Raw genomic sequence first — 16,067 nt, forward strand, 5'->3', positions numbered from 1 at the left:
GGAACAAGCTTTCAAGTGGGATGAGTTTTCTACCACAAAAGAGAAAAAAATCTTATGAATTGCACTCATTGAATGTCTGACATCATCCTGATCTTCCATTTACATATTGGTTTTCCTGTTGGTTTTTGATCGTTTTACACTCCATATTTCACTTAGAAATCATTTATATCACAACTGTACTCAGACTTTGGTATTATTAGGTAGCATGGAACATATTCAGTGATGGTATGAAAGTTATTTCCAATAGGGCTTATGAAGAACAGCTGAGCAAGTATGACCTCCTGACCTCAAAGTGTTTGTTTACTGGGAACATATTCCAGTTCTCTACATTTAATCTGTCTTGGACCAGGCTGACATTCCCCTACTAGATTTATTGTATCTCTAAAGGCTATTACAAACACAACATTGTCACTGTTTATCTAATAAAATGATAATAGGATTATATTAGTCTAGTGATAATGATACATTTATGTTAATTTTTAATTGTAACAAACCAAAGTTTGATTTAATATTTAGTGAAGATAATGCATTACTGGGGAAAAATCCCAAAACGTTCAAAAAGTACTTTTCTTTCAAACAAATCAGTCATGGAAATTTTTTTTTATTCCATCTTATTTGTAAATGAAAGCATCAGTTTGTGTAAATGAGCAGGCATGCTATGTCAGTTTTACAGAAATAATAACAACGAGGAAATCTGACTCAGAAAAGTGGGTTTGCCAAATCAACTCTGGATTTTGAAAGCTTGTTTTTTCTTGTGCATCTTTTCCTGGAATTTATCACATTACTTTTTAAATTCTGTAGGGAAATGCACTAACATACAACAGAGATTTTAAAACAAAATTAATAATAAACAAGTTATTCCATAGGCATGCATTCTCTATGGTGAAATCACAGTGCTGGACTTAAACCAAATGTGCGATTTGTATTTAGAACTCTTAAATGTTACATGAAGTGTATTTATTTAAAATTTTCCATAGGGCAGAAGTGTAGAAAATAAAAGCTGGTTCTTTTCTGTTGATTTATATAACTCTAGTAACAGTGTCACTTTGTCAAAAGTTAATTAATTGCTCTCTTGATCCGCAGTAGGTTCCTGGTACTAATTCTTCCAGCAAGCCAGTGATGAGGAATGCACCTTGCTCCTCTAGGGACCTTATGTCGTTTCCTCTAAAATCAGGAACAAACTCTTAAGAATGCCAATAGGAGTGGGATCACCTTTCATTTGGCAAAGTCAAGACTTTGCTCAGGAGCATGCCACACAAAGAAAATGTTTCTGAAGCAATGTGGTTGACACTTTGGTGCAGGGAAAACCAAGGACTGAGTTAGTTCCAGGTTTCCTCTTTCTATGTCATGAGGAGGTTAGTTTGGGATTTTATCAGAGTAATGTGAGGTTGTTGATTTTAGACTGATACACGTATGTTGGTTGAAAAAAAAAACAAAACATTTTTTCTGTTTTATATGCATGCATTTTTTTCCTGGGAAACAATTACCTAATCCTTATTTGGACTTCTTAGTTTTGAGATCAACATATCATGTAGCTTTTCCACATTGTTTTTCCCTATTGCCCTACCATATTCACTTTTTTTTCCTGTGTCAGTACCCCATAACTGGCAGAAGGGTGTTGAGTGACCATTTTGTGCAATTACCACATAAACCAGTATGTTCTATATGTAGTGCATTGCAGGTAGAAGTAAAAATAAAATGACCACGACTAATACCAAATATCTATCCTATGTAGCAATACTTCTTTTAGAATTTGTTTCCTTCTTTCGCTGCTTTTACAGCTGTTCATCTAAATCTGAACCAAAATCATCCTCCTGATCACATTTCTATGTCATGTGAAATAAGTTTATAAAAACAAGCTATTTAATAAACATTGCTAGATTCTAAATCCATTAAAAGAACCTTTTTCAGCTAAAACACAAAAATGAAACCAAGCCCAAATTGCTACAGGATGCTCTACAGGTAACTTACACTTTAATTTTTTTTGTCAGCTCTCCAAATGAAATAATTCTATATTGTTCATGGTACAACCTATATGCAGTGACCCACATAAAATATCCTACTTATTTATAAAAGATGGCAGTGGTTGAAGTTGCTCATAACCAGAACTGCAACACATTCCATTTAGCAAAATGCTTAAAAGGACAAGTTTTTGGAGTTAAGTCTCTTCAGGGGCTTTGGAAAATCCATAGTATTTCCCAGAAATTCAGCTAGATAACATATCTCAATTTCATTCTACTTGCATGGGATTTTGATGGGGACGGTTGAATTCTTTGAGAAGACAGGTACTTGAATCTTTCCAGCTCTTCTGAGAAACCCAGACAGAACAGTCTAGCCTAAACATCCTAATGGGATGTCATAGTTTGAAATTGGCCTCCCTTGAGAGTTCGAGGGGCTCAGAGGTGATTGGGTGCCAGGACAGTGTTCCCTGGAGAGCCAGTCACCACTCATGTCGTTCGCTTCTGCTCAAAATCATATATCACAGCACCAGAAATGGTTGGCAGTGCAGTCTTGGTTGTTTTGCTGTTGGTGTCTGCTGCGTGTAGGTGGACAAGGCCAGGGGGTGGCTGGGCTCCCTCTCTTCCCCTCCGGGGGGGGGAGAAGGGAGCCCTGCGACCCCCCAACTCAGCCTTTGGCTAGAATTAGAGTCAGCATTTGGAGTGTGTGCTGTGAAGGAAGAGATTCACAGCACCCGAGGTAAGAGGGAGGAGGCCAGGCCTTCTTTCCCCCCATGCAGCTGCGGGATGCTTGGGACAGTGCATAACTGAACCGAGCTGCCTGTGGCCAAGGCTAGGGGGCTTTTCCCCCCCACTGCATTTAGGCTGGTGGGGGGTGGATTTTGAGGCTCAGCACTTGAGCAGAGCCAAGTGGACGGGCTGATAAAATCAGCTCGGTGCCTGGGAGAAGAATCCCAGGCGAAATTGGAGACGGGCCAAGAGAGGCTCAGGAGTTGCCTGTCGAAGCTGACCGGAGGCAGCCAAAAACTGACTTAGAGGAATGAAGATTCCAGGACGCGTATGCTTGATAAGCTACACTGCAGCAGCCTACGAACTGAGGTGGGACACCGAGAGGGAGAGATCATCAGCAGCAGGAGAGCAAGGACTCAAAGCTATCTTCTCGGACTTCATGAGGAGGAGAGACTACAACAAGCAAGTGCTGGACTTGGTGAGAAGAGAGTGTTCAGGAGCCCAGAACACTCCCACGGCAGACTGTGTTACATATCAGCCTTAAAGGCTGTTCCTGGACTAAAGTTAAAGGAGGGGCTTGAAAGGACTGACTGATAGTAATGCAATATATATATATATATAGTTGCCTTTAGTTTGTATAGTATTTATTTGTGTAAATAAATGTATATACTTCCCCCTTCCCCTACAGAAGCCTCTGACCTGAAAGTTTCTCTCCGGTGTTAGGATAAATTGTTGAGAAGGGGTGGGGGAAGCTTGGAAGTTGGATTTTAGATTTTTAATGTGGCTCAAACTGCCACATGGGATTTATCAGAGCTAAAAAGAGGGCAAAAACTCTAGTACTTAACTGAATTGGTATCGATTAGTACAAATAAGTATGCACTGATGCCCTGCAATAACCTGCCCATTCTAACATTCATCTGATGTCTCAGTGAGATGCAACTGCTTTCCAAACTACAGTATACAAATGATTCTGACAAAACAAACAGTAAGTCTGCATACCAAAACAAAGCTTCTATATTCCCCCAGGGCACAACATTCCCACAGAAGCCTGGAATTTGCTTCCCGTTAGGCATATGCAATATTCCAAATATTGCACATATTTAGCTCAAGGTTGATTACTAAATTACATGCTGCTGCAGAATATGTAATATGATACAGCAAGAAATAAAGCACGTCCAGTTACACAAAGGTTTTGGGGTTTTTTTGGCAAAAATAACCACTTGCATTGCTGCTTATGTGTTCCAGTTAGTTATCCAGCAAAATGCACACAGCTAAGAAATTAACGCCGCCTTGAGAATACCAACTCCAATATTTACAAGCATGAAGAATGTTACATTATGTTGGACTCAAAAGTCCCTCTAGCCCAGTAGTCTGTCTCCAGACAGTGACCAGTCAGAGAGGAAATACGTAGGGATATTTCTCTGGAATGCTTTCCCAGCTCCAACTATTTGCAGCTCAGGGATTCCTGAGGAGCTCCACTGTGCTTTTATTGCATTTTACAAACATTATGACAACTCTCCAGTGCAGAGAAGTAAACACAACAAATGCAAGATGAAAGGTTAGAAGGAGGAATGGAACATGGTAGGTTTGGCTGCCAATGCATTTTGATGCAAGTCTCAAATGTGGTGTTGCATCCAGTGTAGATTCTTTTGGCTACATTAAGAAGTGTTAATGCTGAATTTAAATATCACTCTGCAGTGAGGGTCCCATTTTACAGGCATACTATGCCTGTAACACTTGCTAAATTCAGTGGAAATTGTGTTTAGTTATTAACCCAGACTATAAAACTCCATGTCCTGACAAGGAAATCTCTTAAAAGTAACAGAAAATTTTTAAAAAATACAAAACCTCTTATCAAATGTAATTATCTTATGTCAATGGAGTTAAAGTCAGAGGCAGGCTCTGAGGTGAATCTAGATACCCTTAGCATAATTTGGCACAGTCCATATGTTTCCCTTGCTTTCAGAGGTTCCTTATAAAGGGAAAAAATACCTTAAATCTCAGGAAATGCAAATTGACAAAAAATACTGTAAATGTTCTGTGTTTGTAGGGTTGCAGGTTTTTTTTTTAATTATTTGTTTTGTCTTTTTAGGTGAGACCTTTAAATAAAAATAAGATGGCCATATTTTCAACACTAAGAATGAAAAGTGTAGCCTTCTTTACATTATTTTCTGTTTATTTACATGTTTGTTTATGTTTCTTTACATGTCCTGGAACTGAGTGGGCACAATATACCAACAATTAGAAAACTACCTACCTATTGATGTGGTACATTAATAGGGGATTCTTTATGTATTACAAATGCTCTGACGAGTTCTTGTGTTTTAATATCCATGTTACATCACAAATGTTATGGAGCACACCTAAGGTTTACACATACTTCTTACAGGGTAAGAAAATAAATGTCAATCACTTAAACATAAAGGATTAGATTTATGACATTGCTATGCATTCATTGGGCACAATATATAAGTAAATATATACAAGTTTTTGAAGATCTAACAAGCTGGGGTACAGGGATACAGGACCATGCAGTACAGAAGTACTGTCTTTTTCCCTACATTTCTCAGATCCTGCAAAAATATGCCAGCAGAAGTCTACAAAGCAAGATGACATGGTAACAATATGTTAATAATAGCAGGGTGATGGCTTAATGAACATGGTAATAAAGGTAATCGGTATGACATAATATGATAACGAGAGTCAAGAAAGTTGCATTTTCCTTTTCTATCACTGGCATGTTGTGTGACACTGGGAACCTCATTAGTTTTCCCATGACCAAGAATATGGTTTTAGATTACTAATACCCAGTATTTTAGGAGCTGATTTAAGAACTTTCTGTCCCACTTATTCATTCCACCATGGCCCAGTCAGTCCCTCCTTCATGAGGACCAGTATGCCAGTGCAAGCATTTGTTGGAGCACTAAAACAGATGAGCTAAAGGATCTGGGTTAACAACAGTCCTATCTATCAGCATACCTAAGAGAGATGTAAATTGTAATGCAAGGATAGGGATGAACAGCTGGGACAAACACAGTGGGGATTTTTTTAAAATCCTGCTCATTTCACAGGTCCAATATAGGAAGCTGTCAAAAGGCAACTGACTGCACTGAGTGGGGGGATCTCCAGGTATAACTAGGTTTGGGTAGCAACAATGACTTAAGTGGGTTTGGCAGCTAAAAGACCAGTTCTTACAATGATATCTACACTGGGATTTTTTCAAAGTACTATAAGATCTACCAGTGAAAACAGACATGTGCCAGTTATATGTTTACTACTTGTCATTATCATATACAATTTTTATACTTGTCTTTTTGGTGTGTTGTACAAACCAAATTTTATCTACACTAGAATAAGTAGGCTAGCAAATTTTTCTTCAGAAAATAGTTCCTCCCTGCCATAATCAGTCCAATATTTTGAGAACCCATTTCATGCCTTAATCATAAGGTTGGCATTACTGGTTTTAAGATACAATATGCCATTGATAGAACAAAACTTTAAAGCCAATTAAATGTTGGCAATCTTCCTACCACTGGCAAAGGCATACTTGTTAACAGTTCTCCTTTGTGGTATGTTTGCAGTGTAATCACTGATTTCTAGAAAGCTTTTTCGGCACATCGAGATAAAAATATCTAACAAATTTATGTTTATAGACAATTTTAGACTTTATTCACATTACCTGAAAGCATTTTAGTTTAAAAAGTACAGGTTGTATGCATTCAAATGACGTATGTATCCTTCTTAACACAAGGAAAGAAATAATGATTTGTAGAACCAAGCTATACAAATAATAGTTTATTTGCATTTTAACTAGTTAACAATTTCAGAAGTCATTAAATACAAATCTTTATGAAACACATTACTAGGTGTGAGTTAGGAGATCATGCTGCTTTGTTGGAAAAATAACCAATATTTTTGTCCTGGATTTTAATGTAAGTAAAAGCTTTCATGGCTATTTCCTTAAATGTATTTTGAAGTTAACAAAGCTTTTTTTTCTTCATTTTGCGTGGGAAGAATGTGATTAGGTTGGCAAAGAAATAAACACACAAGCCAAAATTGACTAGGAAGGCTTAATTTATAGTGAGATAAACTTCTATGAATGCAAAGTTATTTACAACAAAAGGCACTAACTTTACTATAAACCTACTAAGGCTTAGAAGGCATTTTGGAGAAAATAAAAAACACAGAAACACTATTGACATAATTTTCTCCCTTCTGCAAATGCTCTGCAGTATGGTAGTCCTGCACCATCTAGTCCCACAAAAGCTTCCTTCTCATACTCACGACCTTAGAGGTCATGGCTGGGCTTCGTGAACAAAGATTTGGGAAGGGCACTACCCACATTTGTTGCAAGCATGTTGGTGGCTAAAAAGGCCAATATGAGATAGACACGTCCGGTTGCAAAAGGCACAGCAGAAAGACTCCTTAGGTGGTATATTCTGCAAGGCACGATTCTTTCTGCGTTGTCTTTTCTCCTCGAGAGTGATCCTGCGTGCGTTCTCAAAGGCATCAGCAGCGTTGAAGATAGTGTATCTCCAGGTCTCCCGATTGGAGGCCAGAGTAGACCAGTTATGGTGATCAATATGGCCAAGGCTGAGATGTTGTTTCAGGGAGTCCTTGTATCTTCTCTTTGGGGCTCCTCTCATGCGGCAGCCGGTGGCAAGTTCACCATAAAGCAAGATCTTAGGGAGGTGGTGGTCCTTCATCCTTGAGACATGTCCTGCCCAACACAGCTGTGTTCTCAGCAACATGGCCTCAATACTTGTGACTGCTGCTTGTTCAAGAACAGATGTATTGGTCACATAATCTGACCAGTGGATGTTTAGGATTGAACGGAGACAGCATTGATGGAAGCGTTCTAGGAGACGCAGGTGGCGGCGGTAGATGACCCATGATTCGGATCCATATAAAAGAGTAGACAGCACTATGGCTTTGTAAACACTGATCTTTGTACTTTTCTTCAGATGTTTATTTCGCCAAACCATTTTATGAAGCTTTCCAAAGGCACTATATGCCTTTGCTAACCTGTTGTCTATCTCTCCATCAATCTTACCGTCCGAGGAGATGAGGCTACCTAGGTAATTAAACTGCTGGACTGATTTGAGCTCTGATTGGCCAATGGTGATATGGGGATGATGGAAGACATCATCCGTCGTCTTCTTCTACCTTAGAGGTACTAAACTACTAATGTCAGTTCTATCAATGTTAATGATGTGAGCAGAGATTCCTTCCTAATCTCAGGAATTTTATTTGTCTGCAAAAGCATGTTCTGTACAAAAGCAATGTAAAAGCTATAGTAAGGAAACAGTGGTCATGTCTGTAACAATAGAGTTTATTGAGAGGTGTGTTGGCAAAGTAATATAAGGTTAAGTCTGCTACTTTTTTATCAGTAGGACTCTCCTTTTCACAGTTTCTCATAATTTGTTTGGAAATGATTATAGTATATTTTTATTATGCTGGTACAAAGTGAAATTCTCCTCATAGACCTTTTAAACAAAGAATGCGTTATTAATACCTACACAAATAAAACCCTTAGACATGAGAAAGGTCTAGATGCAGCTATAAAGGTAAAGCTGCATCTTATGAGAGTTAAAAATCTGAATGCAAGAACCACACTGAGTATAGCATTAGACTCTTCGCTTGATCCACTTAGCTACTCTTAATGCCCTCCCTACCAAAAAATACAATTAATCACTTTTCTAACTCAGTTCAGACTTCATAGGAATCTAGAACAAACTGGTCAATAACTCTGAAAATGTAGGCAGTGAAGAATCAGGCTGGAAGGCAAAACTCCCCGTGTTTTCAAAGTTCTGTATGATTACATGGAAAATTCAGGTTTTAAAGACTTCCAAAGACCTTATTTGGACTATACTTCAGTACAAATTTCTGCCAGCATAGCTGCCTCAATGAGGAGTCACACCTCTTCCCATCACAAAAAATATTCGGTTTCAGGATGGTTATCAACCTTGTCACCACTGAGGAGAAAAGTAAACATAGCTCAATAGCTTCATTCACTTGGCACTTTTCAATGGTACAGAGGAAGAGACGAGTGAGCTTACAAAAATATTGGTATATATGAGTCCCTGAGGCTTCAGATGTTTTGCAGAGTGCTAGCACATAAAAGGGTTTCTGGTTTTGTGTGTCTCTTTCCATTGCTTTAACTGCAGGGATCTTGTTTTTTCTTCTCAAGTCATACTCTGTCTCAGTGATCATCTGAGAGGCAATGAGAAAAAGAAGGGTAAATATAAAAAATATATATTATGGTATTGATAGGAAAGCCAAGCTCATATATTGAGCCTATTCTTTCTGTGCTAACATGTAAGTGAGTGAAGAGATGTTTTGTTGAGACCTGAGATCTCTCCCTCATGACTACGTTCTCCCAGAAGTCTGTAAATGATACTACTTAACAGCTACAAAAAAATCTCTGACTTGACAAGAGTAAACTAATGACTGAGGGACTACCTAGCATCCTGGCACAACAAACTAAGGCAAGTTTTTCTGTCAGGAAAAGAAATTAACTATTTCGTTCCAAAGAGATGAACATGGCTATTGCAGGACTGGAGGTGAAGCCTTGCTTTGAGAAGGCAGCATTCACCTGTCTCCAGCCTGCCCTCCCTCAGACCTGATCTGCTCCCTCACACCCCTGAAGCACCTGAAGCTCTCCCAGAACTGCCAGCAAGGTCTCCAAGCCCTGTCAGATACTAGGCTGTGGGTGAGCAGCACATCTCTAGCTACCTTGTTCAAACACTTATTGTACTGATGTTGATAACCCTGTGTTAGGCCTTCGGGAATTGCACTCTGGGCACGATTGTATTGGGTTTGCATGGCAAAGTTTTCGTAGTAGGGGTCTGCATGAGTGGCATCTTTGAGTAGATTCCCATTGCAGCCCGTGGTGAAGGCCCTGGTGAGACAGGCTGTCCCCCTGCAGCCCATGGAGGGCCACAGTGGAGCAGAGATCCACCTGCAGGCCCGTGGAGGACCCCATGCTGGTGCAGGTGGATGTGCCCAAAGGAGTCTGATGCCGTGGGAAGCCTGTGCTGGAGCAGGTTTGCTGGCAGGACTTGTGACCCTGCAAGGGACCTGCACTGGAACAGTCTGTTCCTGAAGGATGGTATCCTGTGGATGGGACCCACACTGGAGTAGTTTGTGAAGATATGCAACCCGTGAGAAGGACTCATACTGGAGAAGTTCATAGAGGACTGTCTCCCGTGGCAGGGGCCCCACGGTGGAGCAGATGAAGAGCGTGAGGAGTCGTCCACCAGAGGAGGAAGAAGCGACAGAGACAGTGTGTGATGAACTCACCACAGCCCCCATTTCCCAGACCCCTGTGCTGTTGAAGGAGGAGGAGGCAGAGAAATCGGGAGTGAAGTTGAGCCCAGGAAGAAGGAAGCGGTTTGGGAGGAGGTTTTTAAGACTTTATTTCTCATTACCCTACTTTAACGTGATTGGTAATAAATCAAATTAATTTCCCCAAGTTGACCCTCTTTTGCCCAAAACGGCAACTGCTGAGTGATCTCTCCTTGTCCTTATCTCGACTTATTTTCTCCCCCCTGTCCAGCTGAGAGGGGCAGCGACAGAGCAGCTTTGGTGGGCACCTGGCGCCCAGCCAGAGTAAACCCACCACGACGACGAAGCCAGTCATAGACTCATAGAATGGTCTGAGTTGGAAGGGGACCTTGAACATCATCTAGTTCCAACGTCCAATAAGCGCCAAAACTTATTTGCCACCTGACTCGGCAAAACAGCGCAAGGTGGCTTTTTCCCTCGCCCCCAGGGTGCCGTCTCGCAGCAGAAGCCGTCTCTGCCAAAAACGCGGCGCTCCGTTCGTCTCCCCCTTCAACCAAACGTGCCTCCCGGCGGTGAAGCAGGAAGAGGAAGGCGCAGCGGGCAGGCGCGGACAAGAAGCAGAGCTGTAAGAAAAGAACACCCTCCCGGCGGGAGCCGCCGGCAGCGGGATCCGATGTCCCGACACCCCAATGAGATGACCCCGCGCCGGCCCGGCCCCCGCCCCGCCCCCTCCGCGCTCCGGGCCCGTCCGTCACGGGCCGCTGGGCGGGGCCGCCCGCCCGCGGGGAGGACGCCTCGCGCTCCCATTGGCTGGGCCCCGGCGAGGGGCGGCTGTGGTTGGCTGCGGCGGCTGCCGCTCGCGGCGCGCGGGTGGTGGAGGCGGCGGGGCGGGCGGCGGCGGCCGGAGGTCGCTCGGGCGGGGGCGCAGCATGGCCGCGGCGGTGGTCCGCGGGCGACCTGCGGGCTGGTGGCGCTGGCACCGCCGGGTGATGGGTAAGGACCTGCCCCAACCCTCGGCTCCAGCGGTCCCGCTCTGCCGGCCGGGCGGGGAAAGGCCGGGCCTCTCCCGGTGCTCGGCCAGGGAGCGCAGCTGCTGTGCTGCCCTTGGCGGCCGCGGGCCCTCCGAGCGCGGCGGGCCCGGTGCAGCTCCCCAGCCGCCTCGCCGTGTGGTGTCCCCGGTGAGGGACCCCCCAGGGGTCACGGCTGGAGCGGGACACTCCCGCTGCCGCGTTACTTGGGGCCGCCGCGGAGCTTCGGAGTGGCTTGACTTAAGAGATGTTTTCAGTCATTTGCTTAAAATAGCGTGCCTGGAAATCATCAGAGCCCACAAATGCTTCCTGTGGCACCAGTGACATGTTTGTTGTTACCTAGGTTTGAGCTGTTCAGCCCTCTCGGTCATTGCATCCGAGGCGTAGTTTCCTTAAACTGAAGGTAAATCCAGCGGCACTTCCTCCCGTGTCAGCTCCGCAGGCGCTGATCCTCACCTGAGGTTGGTTCATGGGCAGTGGAAGGAGCAAACACTGTAGATGTCCTCTTGGTGCAAGTGAAGGAAGACTGTATTTGCAGAGCTGAACCTAGACCTTTTCTGAATCCTGAAAATCATGCAACTATTTCCAAGCAATTTAATTGCTAAAGTAAATTATTAAAAGAAACCTTCAGTAGTCTTTTCAGTGACATTTTGATAGCTGTCTGTTGCTATTGTATGTCAGGCTCACATAGATGAAGGTGTTTCAAGTAGCAAAGTGGAAGAAATAGATTCTTTTAAATGGTGTATGGTTCTGAAATCTGGACACTTAACAAAGTATTTCAAGAATTACTCAATTACTTTTAAGTAAGTAACTTTAAAAAATTTAAACTGATGAATGGAAAGCATTTGATGCTTAATTTTGGCATTAGCTTTCAGTGCTATTTTTGTTTCACTGTCTCTTTTACAGTAATGCATTATGTTTTTATAGTTGCAGCTGTGGTGTAATAGCTCAGGTGCAGCAGGCATATTGGTCACGTGCAAGTTAAGTTAAATACAGGATACCTGTTTGTATATTTAGTACCTTTTGTGATACCACAATTGAAAGCAGTAGCTTTCAAGGTATTTTGAACTTTCTTTGCATGGTAGCTGTAAGATATTTCTGTAAGAGCTTTGAAATACACTGTCTTGGTCAATATTTCAATGGTCATGTTTAGTATAGAGCATATGATGGGGATCTTGTTTCTTGGTGGTGAGCATAGGTGTGAAAAGCAACCCTAGACTGGCCCTTAAAGTTGAAAAATACGGTTTGTCTTTGCCGTAAGACCTGAGCAAGAAACTGTGACTAAGTCTAAGGAGAAATTGTGACTCTCCCAAGAAACTTCCATAGAACAAAATTTCACCCACAGAGTTTAAGATCTGACTTACTTAGTCAGTAGTGACTATGCTGAAAGTACTCTTGACTCTGAGAAGTGTTTATGGGATGAAGGTCTAAGCATTAAGCCTTCTTTACTGCTAAGCTCTACTGCTTAGTTATATGTCAAGGTTTTCTCATCTCTAATGCGTTTATTAGGTTTGCCATCCTTTTCTTTCATTTTAATTAGTCTGAATGTTGTCTTTTGAGTAGTGATTTCATCAGCTGTCCTGAGTGAAAACGCCTCCTAGTGAAGGAACTCTGCCAGCTCTGAGAGCTGTCACACCGCAGCTTGGTTAGTGAGTGGGTTGTCTTCATTCTCTTGTTGAATGTTCCTTGGTTACTTGGTCAGTCACTCTTTGCAGCTGGTGCAGACTAGGATGGATTGTTTCTTCTGTATGTTTGTTCCAGAGACTGTTAAATTATCTAGGAGGAAAATAAAAAGCTGAGGGCAGATTTTAGAGCAGCATCTTTCATATGTATTTGTATTAGCGAGTTGGATAGAGGCTATGTAGTCTTGTGATCTGCCCCGGCAGACTCTGACAAAGGTGCTTCATGGAGGGAGTTTCTGTGATCTTACTTTAAAATATGTTTTTGACGGACGTGAAATCCCCTTCCTGAGGACTGCTAGGGGGGATGAAGAGGATGTTCATGAATTATGGTGTTTGAGAAAGGAAGATTTTCTGGTGAATGAAGATTCATCAGCTGAGGGAGCTGCTCATCAAAGAAGACAGTACCCTGCTAGAGAACGAAAACGTCCTGACAAGTAGTTTTGGATGAGTGGTAGGGACCCATTGAGTTAGTAGTTAAATAGTACTTTTGCTGATGCAGGAGCTGTGTTTGAACTGTTGCATGACTTCATGCTCTGGTGCAAAAGAACGTTGATTACTAAGCAAGGATTATGACAGAAAGACCTGCTGCTCCAAAGTCCAGCACATTACTTAATTAAGGGATCAAGCGTACACTTGATATTCTTTTTAGGTGAAAAGTACTTACTGTAATGTTTTCTGTTTAATGTATTAGCAAACATTTAGTGAAGTATAGCTACAGATAAGAAAAATGAGGTAAGAAGACTCTGACTGTTACAAGATATCATGTCTGGTTTTGATCAGTAGACCTTTACAGAGACAAGAAAAAGCAAGTGGGATGTTTCAATGTAAAGCTGGCCAAATTTAGAGTATTATAATCTTCTTAAATTATTATTTTGGCAGAGTACAATTCTCAAAATCATTGCATAACCTTTAAAAGCCAGTGATCCCGGAGCAATTTAAATTCCATTGGCAAAGCTTCTAGGAGCAGAAAGATTCTACCTATGTGTAGCTGGCCTCTCTAACTTCTATGTTTCTTTATCTAGTTTCCTCCAGGATCTGGTTCAGTAGAGGTTTTATGAGTTTCCATAGAGAAGTCTGCACAAGACACAGCAGCTCTCTCTGATCCTTTATTTCAAAGCGGGAAGCAGAAAAGCAGTGGTGTTTTCTGTTGTGCTTGTACCAGAACTTCAGATGCTAAAACAGTGGGAAAATCTTTCATTTAGTGGCTCATATTGTCATCATGTTTCCATCTCCTTGTCAAGTGACTTCATATGTACTTTCTCATAAAGCCCCAAGCATAACCAGCAACTTCATAGTTGAGCTTCCTCTGGGCATCTTCCCCTGATCCTGTTAAATCTCACCTACTAGATTGGAAAAGAGGTCAAGTTTCACTGATCCAGAGAGATTAGGAATATTAATATGAACCGCAACTGCTCTGATTAGGTAATTCTTATGGGACAGGACAGTGTGGGCTATTACCTCTTGTGCCATTTGGTGAACATGATTCGGAATAGATTTTATAAGGCCACGAATTAAGTAATATAGTTGAAATTACATTTTGAAAGTTACTTGTTTCTCAGTCCTGTTCTTGGCCAGTTAGGCTGTTCTTTCTCTCAGAGTACAAGTATATTGGACCTTTTCCAGCTCTGCTGTCTGTGGTCCTACCCGGCTGTTAGTTCCTTTTTGTTTGAATACAAAGAGATGTCCTCAGTACTGCATATTATAGTGTTTGTGCAGTCTAGTATTTGCAGTGAAATCAAGGTACCACTGGAGCTGGAATTCTTTCTTGAAACTGTAAGAGTCATTACTTTGGGAGATAGTGTAAAACAAAATGTAAACATCTGAAATTATCTAAACTTGTAAGTGTCATAGTTCAGGTTAAAAATAAAATTGCTTTCAATATCTTTATGTAGAATCTTGAAAAGACAAGTTTTAGGTCATTGACAGGCCAGGTATTCTAAGGAGAGCATTGCAATCTGTGCATTTCTGAAGTGAAACACTTCTATTTTGTTCAAGAAAAGACATTTGTAGACTCAAACTCTTGCTGATTTTTAAAAATAATTTTATAATAATTTAAAATAATTTTAATTTAAAAAAATTAAGGTAAAATTAAAGTTCTGAAATTGCAGATTAGATCAGATGTTTCTATTATAGGCTGACTTTTCAAAGCAAAACATTTTTGTCTGTATTGTCCGTAAGCCCCAGTTGTGGTGAGAGGGTCATAATTGGTCTTCCTCATCAATGAAGTCTTCATAGGCATGGGGCTCTGCAAACACATATTCTCTCAAGAGAATAATGAAGAATCTCCTGGGAAAAGCCCAAATTCTTTGGATTCAGTGTAGCTTTAGCTGGTTTTGCTCATAATTAACTTGATCTATAGAGTAACCTATATTGCTGGTTCTGTTCCCAGTGAAGGAGAATTAGTTGCACATGGTATCAGTGATTGTTTTAAAAGTAGATTCTATTGCTCCTACTTCTGATGTTCTGCCCTCTGTTAGAATTTAAATGTGGACTGGGCGTTTTTCCAGCCATGTGATTGCAGCAGGTTATTGTAGATTTAATGGTTGAAGTAAAATACACTCAATACCACAGGGACAGTTTCTGCAAATGCTTATACAACAGTTGATGGGATTAGTTAAGCATACGTGTATGTGAGTTTGCAGAATATCAATCCTTACATGTTTGAATTATACAATTATTTCAAAACTGGGCTTGTGCCATGTATTAAATGCTGAAAAATATCTTGATATGCAAGCTGGACATCACTTTCTGTGAAAGTACCTGTGGAGGCTCATCTAATATGAAAATGTGAAAAATCTTGTCTTCTAAAACATCCTGTGTTTGGCAAGCCCCACTGTCTTAAGTAGTCATTAAAAATGTGCCACGATTCTAAAGGCAGTTGATTCAAATGTGCTTGAAATCAGCTCTGTTAGGTCTGTGAGCTAATTTCATCAGTGCTTTAAAGCAGTTTTCCTGTGGTTGAGTGCCTGGAGATCTGGAGATTTTTCATAGCTGTTAATCAAATTATATGATTTTAAAGTGGCTAATTTAACACTGGGCTGTGAAGAGTTAAACCAAACTAAGAAGTCAGAAACTGACTATTGGACAGAAATTGGACTATTTCTCTAACATTTACTTCTCTCCCAATTCCTGTGGATTTTAATATATTGTAGTTAGCCCATAACAGAAACTAAGACAAGAGAAAATCAACAGAGACAGACAAAAGGGGAAATAAAAGAATACAATGACACAAAACTATTAGTACTGGTCAGGATATGTCGCCTCATATCCCAGCCTAACTGGGATGTTGCCACGCCTGGGGATATTGCAAAATGACGATTTTTAAAGGAGGCCTTATAGTAGAAGAATGCATTAATTTCATGGATATTTACCTTAGAGACATA

General features: G+C 41.3%; 1 protein-coding gene across 2 annotated transcripts in view; it reads left to right on the top strand.

Moving 5' to 3' along the window:
- Window positions 1-10,842: 10,842 nt before the first annotated feature.
- The window catches only part of HIBADH (3-hydroxyisobutyrate dehydrogenase), a 90,088-nt gene continuing 84,863 nt past the window's right edge, over window positions 10,843-16,067 (top strand). Inside the window, exon 1 of one of the 2 annotated variants that reach the window (XM_064674289.1) lies at window positions 10,843-10,967. In XM_064674289.1, coding sequence (XP_064530359.1) covers window positions 10,904-10,967 — 64 coding nt within the window. In that variant the 5' untranslated portion in view covers window positions 10,843-10,903. The remainder of the gene's footprint in view (window positions 10,968-16,067) is intronic. The other variant, XM_064674272.1, reaches the window with a different exon arrangement.

Source organism: Pseudopipra pipra, chromosome 1 (assembly GCF_036250125.1).
Source record: "Pseudopipra pipra isolate bDixPip1 chromosome 1, bDixPip1.hap1, whole genome shotgun sequence".
Taxonomy (NCBI): Eukaryota; Metazoa; Chordata; class Aves; order Passeriformes; family Pipridae; genus Pseudopipra; species Pseudopipra pipra.